This window comes from Chelmon rostratus, chromosome 22, assembly GCF_017976325.1.
Source record: "Chelmon rostratus isolate fCheRos1 chromosome 22, fCheRos1.pri, whole genome shotgun sequence".
Classification (NCBI taxonomy): Eukaryota; Metazoa; Chordata; class Actinopteri; order Chaetodontiformes; family Chaetodontidae; genus Chelmon; species Chelmon rostratus.
Window position 1 is genome coordinate 5,115,830 of NC_055679.1, and position 16,042 is coordinate 5,131,871.

The 16,042-nt window shown below is 42.9% G+C and overlaps 1 protein-coding gene across 1 annotated transcript in view; it reads left to right on the forward strand.

Moving 5' to 3' along the window:
* ano2b (anoctamin 2b) overlaps positions 1 to 16,042 on the forward strand; it is a 52,721-nt gene that overhangs the window by 23,843 nt on the left and 12,836 nt on the right. Inside the window, exons 16-24 of the mRNA XM_041963671.1 lie at positions 3,175 to 3,249; positions 3,509 to 3,710; positions 6,344 to 6,455; positions 6,599 to 6,656; positions 6,750 to 6,850; positions 9,168 to 9,310; positions 13,337 to 13,489; positions 14,151 to 14,203; positions 15,517 to 15,695. Of these exons, the coding sequence (XP_041819605.1) occupies positions 3,175 to 3,249; positions 3,509 to 3,710; positions 6,344 to 6,455; positions 6,599 to 6,656; positions 6,750 to 6,850; positions 9,168 to 9,310; positions 13,337 to 13,489; positions 14,151 to 14,203; positions 15,517 to 15,695 (1,076 nt within the window). The remainder of the gene's footprint in view (positions 1 to 3,174; positions 3,250 to 3,508; positions 3,711 to 6,343; positions 6,456 to 6,598; positions 6,657 to 6,749; positions 6,851 to 9,167; positions 9,311 to 13,336; positions 13,490 to 14,150; positions 14,204 to 15,516; positions 15,696 to 16,042) is intronic.

The window sequence follows — 16,042 nt, forward strand, 5'->3', positions numbered from 1 at the left end:
CACTGATCTATTTTAATCTACGTAGGAAAACAGACCGAGAGACACACAAATAAGCAGAGAGATAGCTGCCTCCCGTCAGCCATTTCTACACCGCTATAAAAAGTATCAATTCACAGTCTGATGAAAAAAAAAGTGATGTACAGTGGCTTCGAGTTGCTTGATAGGCAGGAATGTGATCAGGAGTGTTTTATTTTCGCAGTGGGAGTAACATGTTAGAAATGACTATTTTTACCAGGTTTATTCATTCTACACAGACGTGCTTTGAATATTCTTTGATTGAACTCCATAACATTGAGTTTAGTTTAGCTTTATATTTCTTGTTTTGGCAGTTTCAAAGGTAAAAATAAAAGATGATTCAACCGTGATATAATATCTTCTCATAAGGTTTACTTGTGTGAGGCCGTGGCCAGACTCACAGTTAGTGAGAAACCACGACCACCTGACTGGCCCAAACAAGAGGAAGTGGAAAGAGAAGAGGAGGAAGAGAATGGGACCAGAGGGTGAGTGTTTCATCACTTCACTGAACTGATGGTTTACTTTACACAAGCATGTTCATGGCATTACACAGAGCTGGCTGATGTTTTTAAATCATTTGTCTTTGTCACAGGGACAACATCTTGCTTCAGATTAGAGATAGAAACAATTCAGTATCTGTGCAGACACCAAACTTCTATATATTCCATAGCAACACGCACAGTTGAGATCCATTTGTTTTTGTCTTTACATCTGGCCCAGAAGAAACTATGAAGTGTGAAGGGTCTGCAGATATCAGGAAGTTACAGTTTCAGCTAAACACCATGATGTTTGTTACACGACATACTTTCATCCTGATTTTCAAGCTGTTCGTCCCTCAGGAACTTGTTCTTTGAGTGTTGTCGTTCTTTTGAAACCCTGAAACTCTGACCCTCCTTTCACAGGCGGGGAAAACCCGAAGGAGAAATGAACAGCACAGCAGCTCCAGACCTTCTCTCCAAACAACTTGGACTGCAGTTCAGGAGGCAGAAAAACCCACAGAACACTTTCAAATATCATGTCACATGTTGTTGTGTTTCCTTAACTATTGTGTCTTCCTATCTCATAATTCATTTGTGCCTCTGCTCATGTAAGTTCCTACTGTGTCCACCTTTGAAAGACACTTAAATTTGAAGAATCCTCTGTAGCATCTTCTGTAATCTTTACGTCACAAATTCAGACAATCACTTTGTTAAGATGGCACAGTCAGCAGTATCTGCAGGGTGCGTCCTCTCTACAGGCCACACTTCCATCCCTTAGCTACTGATTATAGCTGCTGATTATATTGGCTTTAATAGATTTACTTATTTTAGTTATTTAGATGCTCTGTGTTGAGTCTGAATTAAGAGCCTTTACCATAAACTCAAAGCTCAAGGTGATATTTATCTGACTCTTTCATGTCCAGGTAGGTCTTAATATGTGTCTAAATATACGTTCTTTGTCAGTTAATGGAAGCATTTCAGTTTTAAAGAAAAGTCTTTTGAGCCAAATAAAAAAAAGACATTAACATTTACAATCTGTAAAAAATGCTTATGTTGATTGGAGGCTATGGGATTGAGGGACAGTCATGTTGTCAAATGTATGCAGGTTTGCACGCTGATCAGGAAGCTCTTTAGCTGATTAACACACTTTTAACCTGACAGGTTTTTATCAAACAATAAAATCTCTATTTTCTCCTATAAAACCAGTGTTAGCATTAAGTTTTAAGGGTGTGTGTGTGTGCGTGTGCATCTGCATGGCAGGTTGCACAGTGCCAAAGTGTGCACTAGATGGTGCTGTTGTCTTGCTAATTGCCATATTGGACAGACTGTCCATCACTCTGTATAAGTGTCTGTGTGTGTGAGAGATTCCTGAGCCTGCCCATGTTTGTATATATGTGTGTGTGTGTCTGTGTGTGTGTGTGTGGGTGTGGGTAAAAGGGGTCACATACTTGGGGATGGAGATGCAGCGTTTGCCTTTGCAGAGATCAAACCATATTTAACCACAGCCGGGCCAGTGAAGCGGCTTTCCTTTTTCATGCAAGTAGGTCAGCTTCTCCCGCTGGTTTTAAGTGCAGGGAATCACGCCATACACACTAATTTGAGTGGTTGTGAGGGTGGAGTCAGCAGGTTAGAGGGCATTAGCAAAGTCTGAAATTTTTTTTTTCAGCCTTCCCCATCCTGATTTTAACCCCCTTTTCTCCACTTTCATGATTGAGTCCACCTTTCACAGCACTGGTTTTGTCCTGTGTGCATCTCTTCATGGAGACATCTAACATTGATTTAAAGCTCGTCTTATTAACAGTAACAGTTCGACATTTTAGGAATATGCTGACTCGCTTCTTGCCGTGAGTCAGATGACTCCTCGCTAAACGCATATGAAGCAACAGCTGGGATATGGTTAGCTTAGCTTACAGCATCATACAGACAGGAAGCAGGGAGGCACGTCTAGCCTCTCAAGCTCACTAATCTACATGTTATATCTGGTTTGTTTCATCCTCACAGAGACTGAGGGATAAAAATGGAGGTTATGCGCTGGACTAGCCCCCAACTTGCAGTCCCCCCCGCTTCTAGTGTTGACATCTGGTAAAGAACGCTCTTAACAAAAAATGGCTGCACTCATCCACCTCCTCTTGCGGAGAATATCGATCCTTTTTCGTTTAAATCCTAAAACAACACGAAAGGCTCCTGTACCGTTGCCCCTAAAAATGGTTGAATCACATGCACTGGGGGCTGTCTGGGCGTTACAGGGACAATCGCATGACAGCATTTGTTCCGAGCTGGTCTGTAAATGTAGGACGCGGACTGTAAAATGGGCTATTGTGCTCCTTTATGTCTCTCTGCTGAGACGTAGTAACACTTCCTGCGGAGGCGGCGAAACACAAATCCTGCTGTTGCTTCAACTCTCCATTCAGCTCTTAGACACCATTTGAAAGGCGGAAAGGGAACTGTGACAGTGCTTTCACATCAGGACAGTTGTTTTTTAATCAAAGCATCCGTACGAAACTGCTTTTTCTAACTTTTTTGTGTTTTTTTTTTTGCTTTTGTGGTGTCTCAGTAGGCGGCTTTGCGTTCTGCATCACAGATTTCCCAACAAAAGTTGATGAAGCATTGGCCATTGTATGAGTGACTGCCAACTTTTCCTCTCTTTCCCCTCTGTCCTCCCCCCTCCCCGTCTTGTCAGGCTGCCATAGAGAAGCTGACCTGGAAAGACCGTCTTCCTGGATACTTCATCAATGTTTCCTCTATCCTCTTTATGGTCAGTACATAAAAATCAGGTTAATGCTCTACTTAGAATCCTACATTTTCTCAGTGTGTATGGATGAAAGCACTTTAACTAGAAAGATTAACGTGTATACAACACAGCTAATGTATATAAGTGAGCATATGAGTGACCTACATCGATGTATTCTTTGAAATATTCATTCCAGCCTCTGCGCTGTGGACAAATATGGTTGACTAATGACTAATTTATTTTTATTCTATATAATTCATTCTTTTTTCCATTCTGCTCTCAGTTTGGCTTGACGTTTTCAGCAGTTTTCGGCGTCATCATCTACCGCATCACAGTGTCGGCCCTGATGGCGATGAGCCCCGACCCGGAGACCAAGTCCAATGTCCGGGTAACGGTGACGGCCACCGCGGTCATCATCAACCTGGTGGTTATTCTGATCCTCGATGAAATCTATGGGGCCGTGGCGCTGTGGCTGACTGAACTAGGTACAGAAAGACATTGGTGGCTTTGAGGACCCTGTGCAGTGCAACTTTTTAAAACATGAACAACCTCAGACAACACACTTAATAAAATGGGGCATATGACAAACTAGGTTAACTAAGCCTTACTAGCTAGCCTCAATTTCACAGTCATGCTATCTGAATTATTAAAGGAATAGCTCGACATTTTTGGAAAAACACTTCATCACTTTCTTTGTAGAGATTGGGATGAAAGGATTGACACCACTCTCATGTCTACATTAAATATTTAGCTAGAGCGAGGAGTCTGTTAGCTTAACTTAGCACAAGGAAACAGTTAGCCTCGCTCTGTCCGAAGGTAAGAACCACATAGTATCTCATAAAACTACAACTTGTTGTTTTGATGCTTCTTATGGGATAAAGAAAGAAGATATAATGTGTTCATAGTTTGAGTTGGCGGTGGAGTGAGTGGAGGCTAGCTGTTTTCCCCGTCTATCTGCAGACACACAGCAGCTACCTGACATGCCCGCTGCCTGCTACATGCTACATGCTACACCCAGGAAACAGCGACAAAACTGCTTGGTTGATTTTTGGAAAAGATCTGTCGTGTAGTAAAGCCAATGCATCTTCATAGCTGTGACTGAATAGGCTGATTGCCAGTGACTACCAAAACGACATATGTATCATATGTCCTGGGAGGGTGCCAGCAACAGGCGCACATTGTGAAACATTTGCAGTTTCCTTAGGTTTAAGGCACCAAAACTAATTGGTTTGGTTTAAATTAAAAACCCTACTGTTACATATGTTAGAATAAGTTAACACTGACGTACGGTTTCAGACAGGACACAGACAGGAGTCTCCTGGGTGAAAGTGCACTGCTTCACCTATACCTGCAAACTTTCTTGCTCTTTATACTATTTCACCTGACTTCCTCCTTTCCTCCTGTCATAATAACTATGGCCACTAGAGGTCGCAGCCTAACAATAAACACAAATATAGGTTGTGGCAACATACTTGCTGAAAAGACCTACATGGCTGTTTTTGTGGTGACGACGGGCTGAGTACAGTGGGTGTGACACATAGTATGGGAGACTGCAGATTTACTCTTCTCCTGCGTCAGTCTAAACTAAACTAAGCTAATTTTAGGGTTATATTTAACCAACAGATATGAAAGTGGTATCAGTCTTAACTTTAGTAAATAAGCATGCTTCCCAAAATGTCAAACTATTCCCATCAACATAAAAATTTATCCAAATCCAGCTGACGATTTGTTTTCTAGATGCAGCGAAAAAGGTTGTAGCACTTATAAATGAGTAAATGAATTAACTTTCATCGTCAGTCATGTCAGTTATACATCGAATTATTCAGATTCATGAATAAAGAACAAAACAAACATTCCAGTATTTATACCCACATACCCACAGCACAATATATTGACCTCATGGCCTACATACAGCATAATGTTGCAGGAGATATTCAACAGTGACAGTTAATACACACAGTACGTGCACACAGCATCACATCATAAACATAATCAACAAATTGAAGATTTAAATCTAACCCCCAACAAAAAAAAAACAAAAGCTACATGCAAGCATCCGTCAAAACACTGCATATGTGATTCAGATCCCTACAAAGTTATTTTTCTCCTCTTGCTTGATGCTTTAGAAATATATTCAGAAAATATCCACCCTCAGATCTAATCAAATATAAATCTGGAACATGAACTTTTTAAAACAATGTCCATCACAAATCATGATGAAAAGGACAGAAGAGTTCACAATATTTACAGATCCTCTCAACTTCATATTGCGTATTATTGTATGTAATCTAGTTTTCATATTAATAATCGTTCTTAAATATTCAGTTGTTCATTTTGGCTTTTGCGAGATTTCTTCTGACAGGTTTTGGGTACATGTTTAGTATCATATTTCTCCAATAGAAAAATGAGCCGTCATGCTCCACTTTCATCTCGCCTCCTTAAAATAAACAGCAGTTTAGGAATGTGCCATCAATCAAGGAGTATTTTGGGAAAGGCAATTTCTCCAGCGTCGACCCCTGCTCCTTACTTGTTACTAATGGGAGTCAGAGGTTAACTCGGCCAAGTGTGTTTTCCACATCCATGATGGCATATTTAAAAAATGTTGCCTCTGCAACTCAGTGAACGAAATCCAGATTTTTTACACGTAATCCTTCTGCATCTGTGAGCGTGAGGGGCTGCGAGAGGCTTTCTGCCTCTTGGTGGACCGTTTGATGAAACTTTGATGCGTTCATGCTCCAGTCAGTCCATCAGTCACCCCAGGAGGGTTCAACCGCATGCACATTCATATTCAAAATGTCTGAAACAGAGGAAAAGAATGGGAGGAAGTGTGAGAAAGAGGGTGTGTGTGTGGGAGAGAGAGAGGGGGAGTGTAGGCCATGAAAAAAGTGCCAGTATTTTAACCTACTTCCACCACAGTGATTATAAAGAGTCAGACTGAATCACCGCTGTTCTCAGACTGGGCTCTCATGTAATCACCATGGACTTAATAAAAACCCCACCTTACGTACTGTACATACATTCCTCTACATGTGCCATTTAACCTGCGCTGCCCCTCTCTCTCGCCCCCCTCCCTCTCCCACCGCAGAGTCTTCACACCTTCACTTCTCTTGTTTTTCAGAGATTCCTAAAACCGAAACCAACTTTGAGGAGCGTCTCATCCTGAAAGCCTTCCTGCTCAAGTTCATGAACGCGTACGCGCCCATCTTTTATGTGGCTTTCTTCAAGGGACGGTAAGTCCTGCACTTGGGTGTGTGGGAGCCTGGCTGTGCGTCGCTGTGCTGTGAAAAGCATGTATCTCCAAAAAGGACAGACTTGTTTCCAGCTGTGTGACGAAACCTTGCAGTTCTCACTGTGTGTTTGTGTGTTTTCGCAGGTTTGCTGGTCGACCTGGAAGCTACGTGTATGTCTTCAACGATTATCGGATGGAAGAGGTTTGTCATCTGACTGCGGATCTGTGTTTCCTTCCATTCGTCCGAATCAGTAAGACACAAAATGATAATGACTGAGTGTGTGTCTTCCCTCAGTGTGCGCCAGGAGGCTGCCTCATTGAGTTGTGCATTCAGCTCAGCATCATCATGCTGGGGAAGCAGCTGATCCAGAACAACATCTTTGAGATCGGCATCCCGTGAGTAGAACATTTCCTTTTTCCTTTGTCTCGTGACAGCTAACATGCATACCCACATACACACATGCTTACTCACAGGCACTCACAGGGTTGCCTCTCCCCTGTCTTCTTCTGATGGCATTCCGCTCATGTCTGTACAATGGTGCTTTATCTTCTAACAGCTCAGCTTTTACGTGCACATACCACAGATCAGAGGTCAGCTCTGTTTAGAACAGCCATCACACAGCAGAGGTGCTTTTTGACTCCGGGCTGCACCGTTACTGTCGCTGTAAGCGCAGCTTGACCTCCCGACCTGTTGGGCGAGTCTGATCAAACACTGAGGTCTCTCCAGTATGTCCTGAGGGATCAGCGAGCCGCGGCGAAGACCACCATATCATCTAGATACCATCTACTCATCTGCCATCCACTTCAAAAGCTTTCACCACTGGGAGCTGACCAGTAAAACCAGACTTTTACTGTGGGCCAGTGTGCAGCTTTATGGGAAACTCCAGTGATCGGTGCATCCGTGCATATACTGCAAACAGGAATGCTAATAGCTAATTTAGCAGTCTTTAATGGTGTCAGTTTGCAAAGATATAAACAAATATGGGCTAAAATAACAGGGTTCATCTGTAGACCGCAGCAAAACTCCAAAACACCATATGTAGGCTGGAAAATCACCACTTGGCGTCATAATTTATCTGATCAAAGAAATGCTTAAGTTATTAAATAAGTAATAAGTTTAGATGTAGACAGTTTGAGTTTATATTTGGACCACTAGAGGGCAGAAAAAGACAAAATCATCTCCAAAATGCTGTACAAATTCTAAGAACTATGTTTTTTTTTTTTTACTTACATGTCAAGCTGCCACTGGGTGCAACAGTATCACCCCACGTAGACTCATGTTTCTGACCACCTGATGAATGTCAGTCCGATGCTGATTTGTCCTTTAAAAACACCAACTCCTGAGAGGATGTGTAGGTCTTTAGCTTGATGCTCAGGTTTACGCTCGGCTAAAAGCTGCATAGCGTCGTGGAGTTAGTTGATAATCATCTGTTCAAGCGACCCCTTTCACACTGACGTCAAAAAGTCATATTGCTCATTGCTCGTTTTTCACAAGCTGCATGAGCAGTTATGAGATCACCAATCAGCAGCAGCAGAGGAAAGGAACCAGGGGTGAAGGAGGTAAACAGAGAGTAAGAGAGTCTTGACCTACATCAGAATCCTCTAATCTAACTTCAGACCAGCACCAGTAGCATGACGGGAGAGTGTGTGTGTGTGTGTGTGTGTGTGTGTGTGTGTGTGTATGAGTGTATACTCAGACTGTAAAGTGTGTGTGTACGAGTGTGGACATACTGTATACGACTGTGTTTGTGTGTTTAATGGACAGTAAACATTTGTAGGTTCGCTGCCTCCTTGAATGAGCCATCTGTAACAATGTGTGTGTGTGTGTGTGTGTGTGTGTGTGTGATGACTACATAAATAAATGATAATATAAATGCGGTCAAGCATTTAGCTGCTTTTATTTTTTTTTACAAGCAGCACACACAGTCACATGCACTACCACATGCATACACGACAGCACTTACGCAGTGCACACAGTGCACACACACCATGAGTGGACATTATTTACAGGCATGTACATCCAGAAACACACATCAGACTCTTCTCCTCTCTCTGCCCCCCCGCTGCAGTTTGTTGGCATCCCACAGCTTCACTTTTCACCTGAATGCTAGTCTGCTGGTTACTTTCTCTGAAAACACTCAGCCTCTGCTTGTTGAAATGTGTAGTATCACTTTATGTAAGTGAACACGTATAAATACGTGCTTGTGTGTCATGTTTCGCAGGCAGAGACTGTGTTGGTGTTCCAGGGCAGGTTTACTGAGTACACCTCCCACACAGCGGCACCACCCTGCTTCACATTCACAGATTAAGGGCATTTAGGTCCTTGTAAAGTAAATACTTTATTTGTTTGGGAGACGCACTTCGTTTTCCATTGGAATCAGGATTTGAACTGGATTCTTCCAGCTGCAGTAAAGGTGCCGAGTACAGCGTTTTAACTTTGATGATAAATGAACCTGCGCTGAACGGCTGAGAGCATCTCTGTACCATCACGTTAACTTTGATGCCTCGTGGAAGAATACCTGTTGGGTTCTTTCTTTTTCTTTTTTTCATTTTTAAAATGTGATTATACTCACAGTTTATATCTTATGTACATTTCTCCACTTTAGATAAATGTACAGGTTTTATTTCACACTAAGCGTGTGTGCAAAATGTTCAGCTCTCACCCTGAATCTTTTTTTCGCCTCCTCCTCCGCCTCCCCCTCCACCCTGGCAGGAAGTTGAAGAAGCTCGTGCGTGCGATAAAGGATAAGGGATCGGCAGAGATGGAGATGGAGGAGGAGAGGCCTCCGCAGCAGTGGAACCTGGACTACGCCCTGGCTCCCTTTGAGGGCCTCACGCCTGAGTACATGGAGATGAGTGAGTCCGCACGCAGGAACACCACACACACAGAGAAAACTAGCCTCAGGGACAACATTTAGGCACCAACATGCGTCTAAACGAGCACTCTTGCACATACTGAGAAGTGTTAAGTGATTTTGTATCTGCGGAGCCCCAACATGGCCTTCTCAGGTAAAAGTGCACACCTGGACTGAAGAGAAAATGGCTGCAGGATGTGTTTGTGTCCTTTATGAACAGTGTTTGCCTTTTGTTAAAATGTCTTAAACCACCTGAATCATGACTCTTGACCCAATGGAAGTAGGGTAAGTAAGTAAGTAAGCAGTGTGGACTCAGTGTGGAGGGATTCGTTTTCACACATTTGTTGTATTAGATGTCCGGTCCAACTGAAAGAAGCAGTAATGGAAAACCTGTAAATCTTCACATCATTTTTGCATTAGTCAATGCAGCGGAAAGCTTGGCAGTGTCACAGTTTGGAACCACCAGTCTGTCTTTACGGTTGTTGGCACAAATAAAACACGGTGGGGAAAAAAACACAACCTGAAAATCAGATATAATCCAGAGGCTCATTAAATTTCATCCTGACAAAGACTGGCAGGCGGAGAGAAAACAGAGATAAGGCGAGGTGTGGGGGGAAGAGTTCAAGCAAAATAAGAACAAAAAGATTATTCTTAGTTTTCACACATTTTTTTTTTTTTAATGTACAGTGTGTTAGTCTGTCAAACGTCATTATAAAGGTCATTCAGAGGTTGAATAGTTGGAAGGAGGGACAGTAATGTGCCAGTAAACGCTGACCGATTCACTGCCTCTCAGGGGAAAGTTAGCATGTGGAGCTGTAAACAGCTGCAGGTGTTGGGTTGGTTTGTACTTATTCAAAGGAATCAACATGGTTCAAGATTAAAAATCCTTTTGTTAAAGCAACGAGTAGATTTGTCCTATAAATGTCTGCTTGTGTCCTGTCACAGACTGCAGTTCAGAATAGTCCTGTCCAGAGAATGTGAAAATACTCAGCTTGGAATAATAATTTGGGTCTGATATGGTTTTTACACAAGCATGAAAAACAGCCTTCTAGTGTCAAACTCTGCACAGTGAAGGCCAAACAACAGCGTGAATGAAATACAAGTCAGTCAGACATATTAGGAGCCACAGTCTGCACTGAGTGCTGCCTGTTAGTTCCTGCAGCAGACCGCCGTCCTTAACATGAAATAAAACCATGGACAAGATGCACAGTCATCAACATATTTACATTCTATTCAAAGTTCAGCTTAACATGCAACCAGACCTGATCCCTCATTTCTATTAATACTCACCCATTATTGATCCTTCCTACCGAGAGCTCATACGATCTTCATTTCATTAGATTTCCGTCTTTCGGCTGTGATAAGTCCAACTTTTGAAATGCTAAACTTGTTATTTGTTATATTAGATATAGTTGCCTTGCTGCCAAGGAGACAAAACTGTGGATGTAAAGGCAGAATGGAAACTAGCCAGTTCCCCAGTATCTCAGAGGCTGCACCCATGGATCGCTCCCAGAACATGTGAAGTATGTGCCCGGCTCGCACTCCCACGTCCGCCCGCCTGCTATCAGCAAATCTTTACCTTTTACACTGGTGCGATTTTAAACTTGCCCTCTATCTGCTTGCACCAGCAGCGAGTACAGACGCACTGATACCCAGAAAGGCCCGGAAAAAAAAGAGGTTGTAACATTACGCTGACAGAATGATTCGAGCAAAGAGACAAAAGCAGCCACAAAAGCAGTGTGATCTATCGGAGCGTTTTCCTCCTGTTTAATGGAGTCAGCCAACATGCAACAACAAGCTTGACTTAAGAACCTGCCAATATCTGTATGTGAAGCATCGTGAGCTGGTAATATCATGCTGTAAGGTAATGGTATAGGGTCAGACAATAGAAATGATGAAATTGTGTTGTATGTATCATAGCGTCTACCTGTGTGGTTTGTTGCAGTCAGCACCAATGTTAACTCCTTCCAGAGGTCAGACCAGTCTTGAAGGTGATGTTTGTTCCAGTTTTGACGTGGAGATTTAATGCGATATGGACAGAGGACAGAGGGCGGAGGCAGGAAAACAGAAAGAAGCCCGAGCTGATGTCGCTGCAGGGCACAGGAAGGAATGTCAGAAATGTCTGAACTCTACGTGCAAACACACACTGACACTTAGCTGTGAGTGTGTGAATGGGCGGCTCTGGGTTTGTGTTCGCTCCGTTATTATGCATGTCTGTGTCTTTAAGGCGTGCGCGTCCTCTTTTTGTGTGCGTGCGTGCGCCCGGGCCGGCCTCGAACTCGTCAACCTCGGCTCAGGTGGATGGCGAGGTTATTCTAAGCTTGCCCTCTAGCGCCTGCCGCTCCGCTGTCGTATTTTCTTCCTCGCCGCTCTTTGTCTCAGCGTGGCGTCCTGAGGTGAAGCCGTCCGTCTCCGGCTCGCTGGAATTCCCCGTTCCCACACTGCTAAAGTTCCACAGCCCCGATCAGAGCCGTACATCAGCCGGAGTCGGGCAAACCACCTTGTCTTTCTCATGTTTCCTGTCCACATTCATAGGAAGCAGGTGCATGTTGTTTTGATCATTTACTGAGCAACCCAAAAGAAAGGTCTGTAGCAGCAATAACGCGATAAAGCTTCTATCTTTAAATCTGGCCTGGGATCAGCCCTGTGATATGACGTGCTCTACAATAAATCCCCATCATCTGTAGTTTGAATTATTAGTCATGGATGTTGTGTCTCTGGGTTGTCAAATTAGACTGACTTGCATAACACACGAACTTACAGCGCAGACGCACACACATACTTCCACACACTGCTTCATCAAAAAAAGTCCCGGTTTAGCTGGTGCAGTGGAGTGTTTAACCTTAAAAGGCATGATGTGAACCACAGAGCGGGCCCGGACAGACAGCGTGACTCCAGACCAGACAAATGACCGTTCACGACTGTCAATCTGACGACGGCGTCTCAGTGGCGGTTTGAAGCGTGTTCATCGTCCGTTTGAGTCCTTCCTCGCGTCTTATGCTGTCAAACAGCAGAAAAGACTAATTTAAGTGACTCTTTTTACAGCAACTTCAACACGCGTAACCCGCTGACTTGTACAGTAGCGCCACTCAAAACTCAGGAAGTTAGCACGTGCACTACACACTATTGATAACTAAGTAGACCTTTCTCAATGTGATCTACTGACTTCCTGTCTGCCTACCTTCCAGTCTGCCACAATGACTAATACTAGGCTGGAAAATATACTTCTCTCTTTAGGAAAATGTACCACCCTGAATGCTAAACGACCTTTTCAGTTGGTCTAAGTTGAAAATGTAGGAAATGCTTCGAGATAAAGATGGACAAAGAATAAAGTCATAACCAACCGCTGCTTGTGTCTGTGAACTCTGCTGCAAGGCAGTAATTAAAAAATAGGGAATATAAATGTGAATGGCTGCAGCAGGACAGCAGCATTTTACACGTTGTGACAACCATGATACCAGTATGACGGTAAACAAGAACCTCACAAGCATATGATGTTGTTTCCCTCAATATACAATAAAATCTTTAAGGAACTCTTTGTTGAAACTGCACCTCGTGCTGGAAAAGTGTGACTTGGGTTATCTTTATGTCCTCAAGACATTGTAAAACAGAATATGCACAGTCCAGCGAGGGAATTTCCATGAGTGACCTCTCCTCGTCTTCCTGAGGAGTCCGGTAGCAGCCGCAGGCTATGGGACCACACTCACTTTTAATATGGATACGTTCATTTGAATGTCATCAGCGTAAGTGTGATGAGAAACAATGTTAGGATATGTGTGCTGCATAATCTTGTGCAAGTGTAAAGGTGTGGATGGGGGGCATGGAACACTGGGGATTATGGGACACACAAATGGTAACACCACGTCCTCACTTTAGTCTTATTGGTTGGATTATACAACACTGATTTATGACAGGCCCATCATACATATTCACTCCAACTCCAGGCTGTATTTAGCTGTATGTAGATGTTTAGTCACACCACACCTACTGTAGCATGCTTGATGATTGTTTATCTCTCTCCTCCCAGTCATCCAGTTTGGTTTCGTCTCCCTGTTCGTGGCTTCATTTCCGCTCGCTCCTCTCTTCGCTCTGCTCAACAACGTCATCGAGATCAGACTGGATGCCAAGAAGTTTGTTACAGAGCTGCGCAGGCCGGTCGCCATACGCGCTAAAGATATCGGTAAGCTAAAGTGACCAGCGGCTAATGCTAGTGTAGTGTTGAATGCTTCCTCTATAACTTCCTTCATGTCACAGTGGAGGCCCGTGTGATCATTTCAGACGCCGTGGGACTCAGATCCTCTCCACTGAAGTAAATTCTTTCAGGGTTAACGGCACTTTCAGGCAGCGAGGCGGGTTTCACTGCTGAGTTCACAGGCAGCAGTTGAGTTTAGTCATGTTGTCAGTTAAAAGCTCATATTTCTTCAATCAATCAGCCTTCATTTCAACTTGACCTCTATGCATTTTTGGCTTTTAAAGATCTTTGCTAAGCCCAGAGGTCGTACAGTCAGTCAGTTGATGGATAACTTGTTCCTGTTTGGATTTAAAAAGATTCTGACCATCTGTTTCAAACTCATCTGGGTAATGTCAAACATGGCGACGCCCATCTGTTGGTCTGTCAGTCTGTCGGACAGTCCACCCCTTTGGTCCAGACTGAAATAACCCAATAACTATGGAATGGAAACCCATGAAATGTGGTACAGACTAGCTCTCAGAACCCATTTACATTTTTTGTCTCTATCCTTAACACAGATCTTCCTCTTCCTGTTTGTTCTGTTCTCATCCTCATCACTTGATGAACCAACCTCTCTGTTGGTCTCTCTCTCTTGCCCTTCTTTCTGTAGGTATTTGGTACAACATACTGAGCGGAATGGGAAAATTCTCAGTCATCATAAATGTAAGTGTTAATGCTTTTTACTATCTGCATTGAATTAGTGATGATGGCAGATGTGTGCACAATAAATGCATGAAGGTGGGTATTCCACAGTAGATCACCTATGTAACGTGGCTGTTTATAGGTCCCACAGAATGCACTAGTGAGAACACATAGGACAGACTATTTTAAAGCACAGAACAGAAGATGTTTTAAGAAGTGCTTCTTCTTCCACTGATTTTTCACAGGAAGTTGAGTTTATGTGTCATGAGGAGGACGACTCAGCTTCCTGAAACACTTGTATAATGTATTCTTTGGTTCTGCGATGCCAAACAGTTCAGCTTTTACCACTGTATGTAGTTAAATTCTTCTTATTCTCATGAGTTATTATATTATTAGCCAAATTACATTTTTTGTCATTAAATGCAAATGTATATTAATTAAAACTTTCATTTTGTGTTTTATTACGTTATACAAAATTCAAGGTATTCATTTTTTATAGAAACAAAGTCAGACAGATGTCAAAGGTTAACAAAGATTGCATAACACAACAGTGCATCGCCACTGACCTTGAACTGCTGGAACATTTCGGCACGTAATCCAGCTTTCATCAGTTCTGCTGTGTGTGTGTGTGTGTGTGTGTGTGTGTGTGTGTTTCCAGCAAATACTTTAATTTATCCATCGCTGACACTAATAACAGTTGATATTGAATAGAGATTTAACCTCTGCGTTTGCTTTGACATGTCATCCGTCATGACCTTGTGAGATCCCAGATTTATGTCTGAAACACCTGAACATGGTGATCTGTGAAGGTCAAGGTGTGTGTGTGTGTGTGTTTGTGGAATCAGGGAAGTTCTGCGTAGGATTTGTCCTTGGCCAGCTAACAAAATCCTATTCCGTTTACTTTTAATACTAAACAGATTTGTGGAGGATTCAGAAAACCAAGCAGCAGGAGTTTTTATTTACTCTAGAGCTTTGGGGCATTGGACACACACACACACACACACACACACACACACACACACACACACACACACTTAAGATGCACTGGGAGCTTCAAGGCAATGAAAGTGGCAGCAGAATTCCCCTTTTTGTGCATATACAGCATCATGCATCAGTTCTACACACTTAATTGAACGCTACAAAATGAATGGATGTCAATGCATTACTCAAATATCTCTGAAAATGCAGAGTTTACAGGAGCTTTTAAACATATCAAAAATAAACTGTTTGCCCCCTGCACCTCTTCCACTTTGACGAATCACGACATTTACAGGTCTCATGGTGTATTTTTTTGTTGTCAGTGCTCGTGACGCTCTGTCTCTTTCTCCCTGGAGGCCTTTGTGATCTCCTTCACGTCAGACTTCATCCCCCGGCTCGTCTACCAGTACATGTTCAGTCAGACGGGCACCATGCACGGCTTCATTGACCACACGCTCTCCTACTTCAACGTGTCTAATTTTAAACCGGGCACGGCGCCGCAGAACTCCGAGCACGGGGACATCACTTTCTGCCGGTAAGATCACACACGCATGCACACGCTTACAAGTTACAGATGTTGGAAGCAGTTCAGTCGTAATTTGCTTAATTACATTTGTGACAGACATTGTTAAATATAAAAGACAAATCAGTGAGTTTTATAAAAAACAATATTGTGATTATTTAATTCATTATTCAGCAAAAATAGCCACCTGTCAATAAAAGTAGATGCTTATTTATACGCCTATACATGCACATGCGCCCCCTGCTTTCTGATGTATCTTTCCTTCCACTGCCAGTGCAGCACTTGGTCAACAATCCGGTCTATTTTTACATCACAGGAATTTTTCTAATCGGATTTTGTCGAAGTGGATAAAGCAGAAT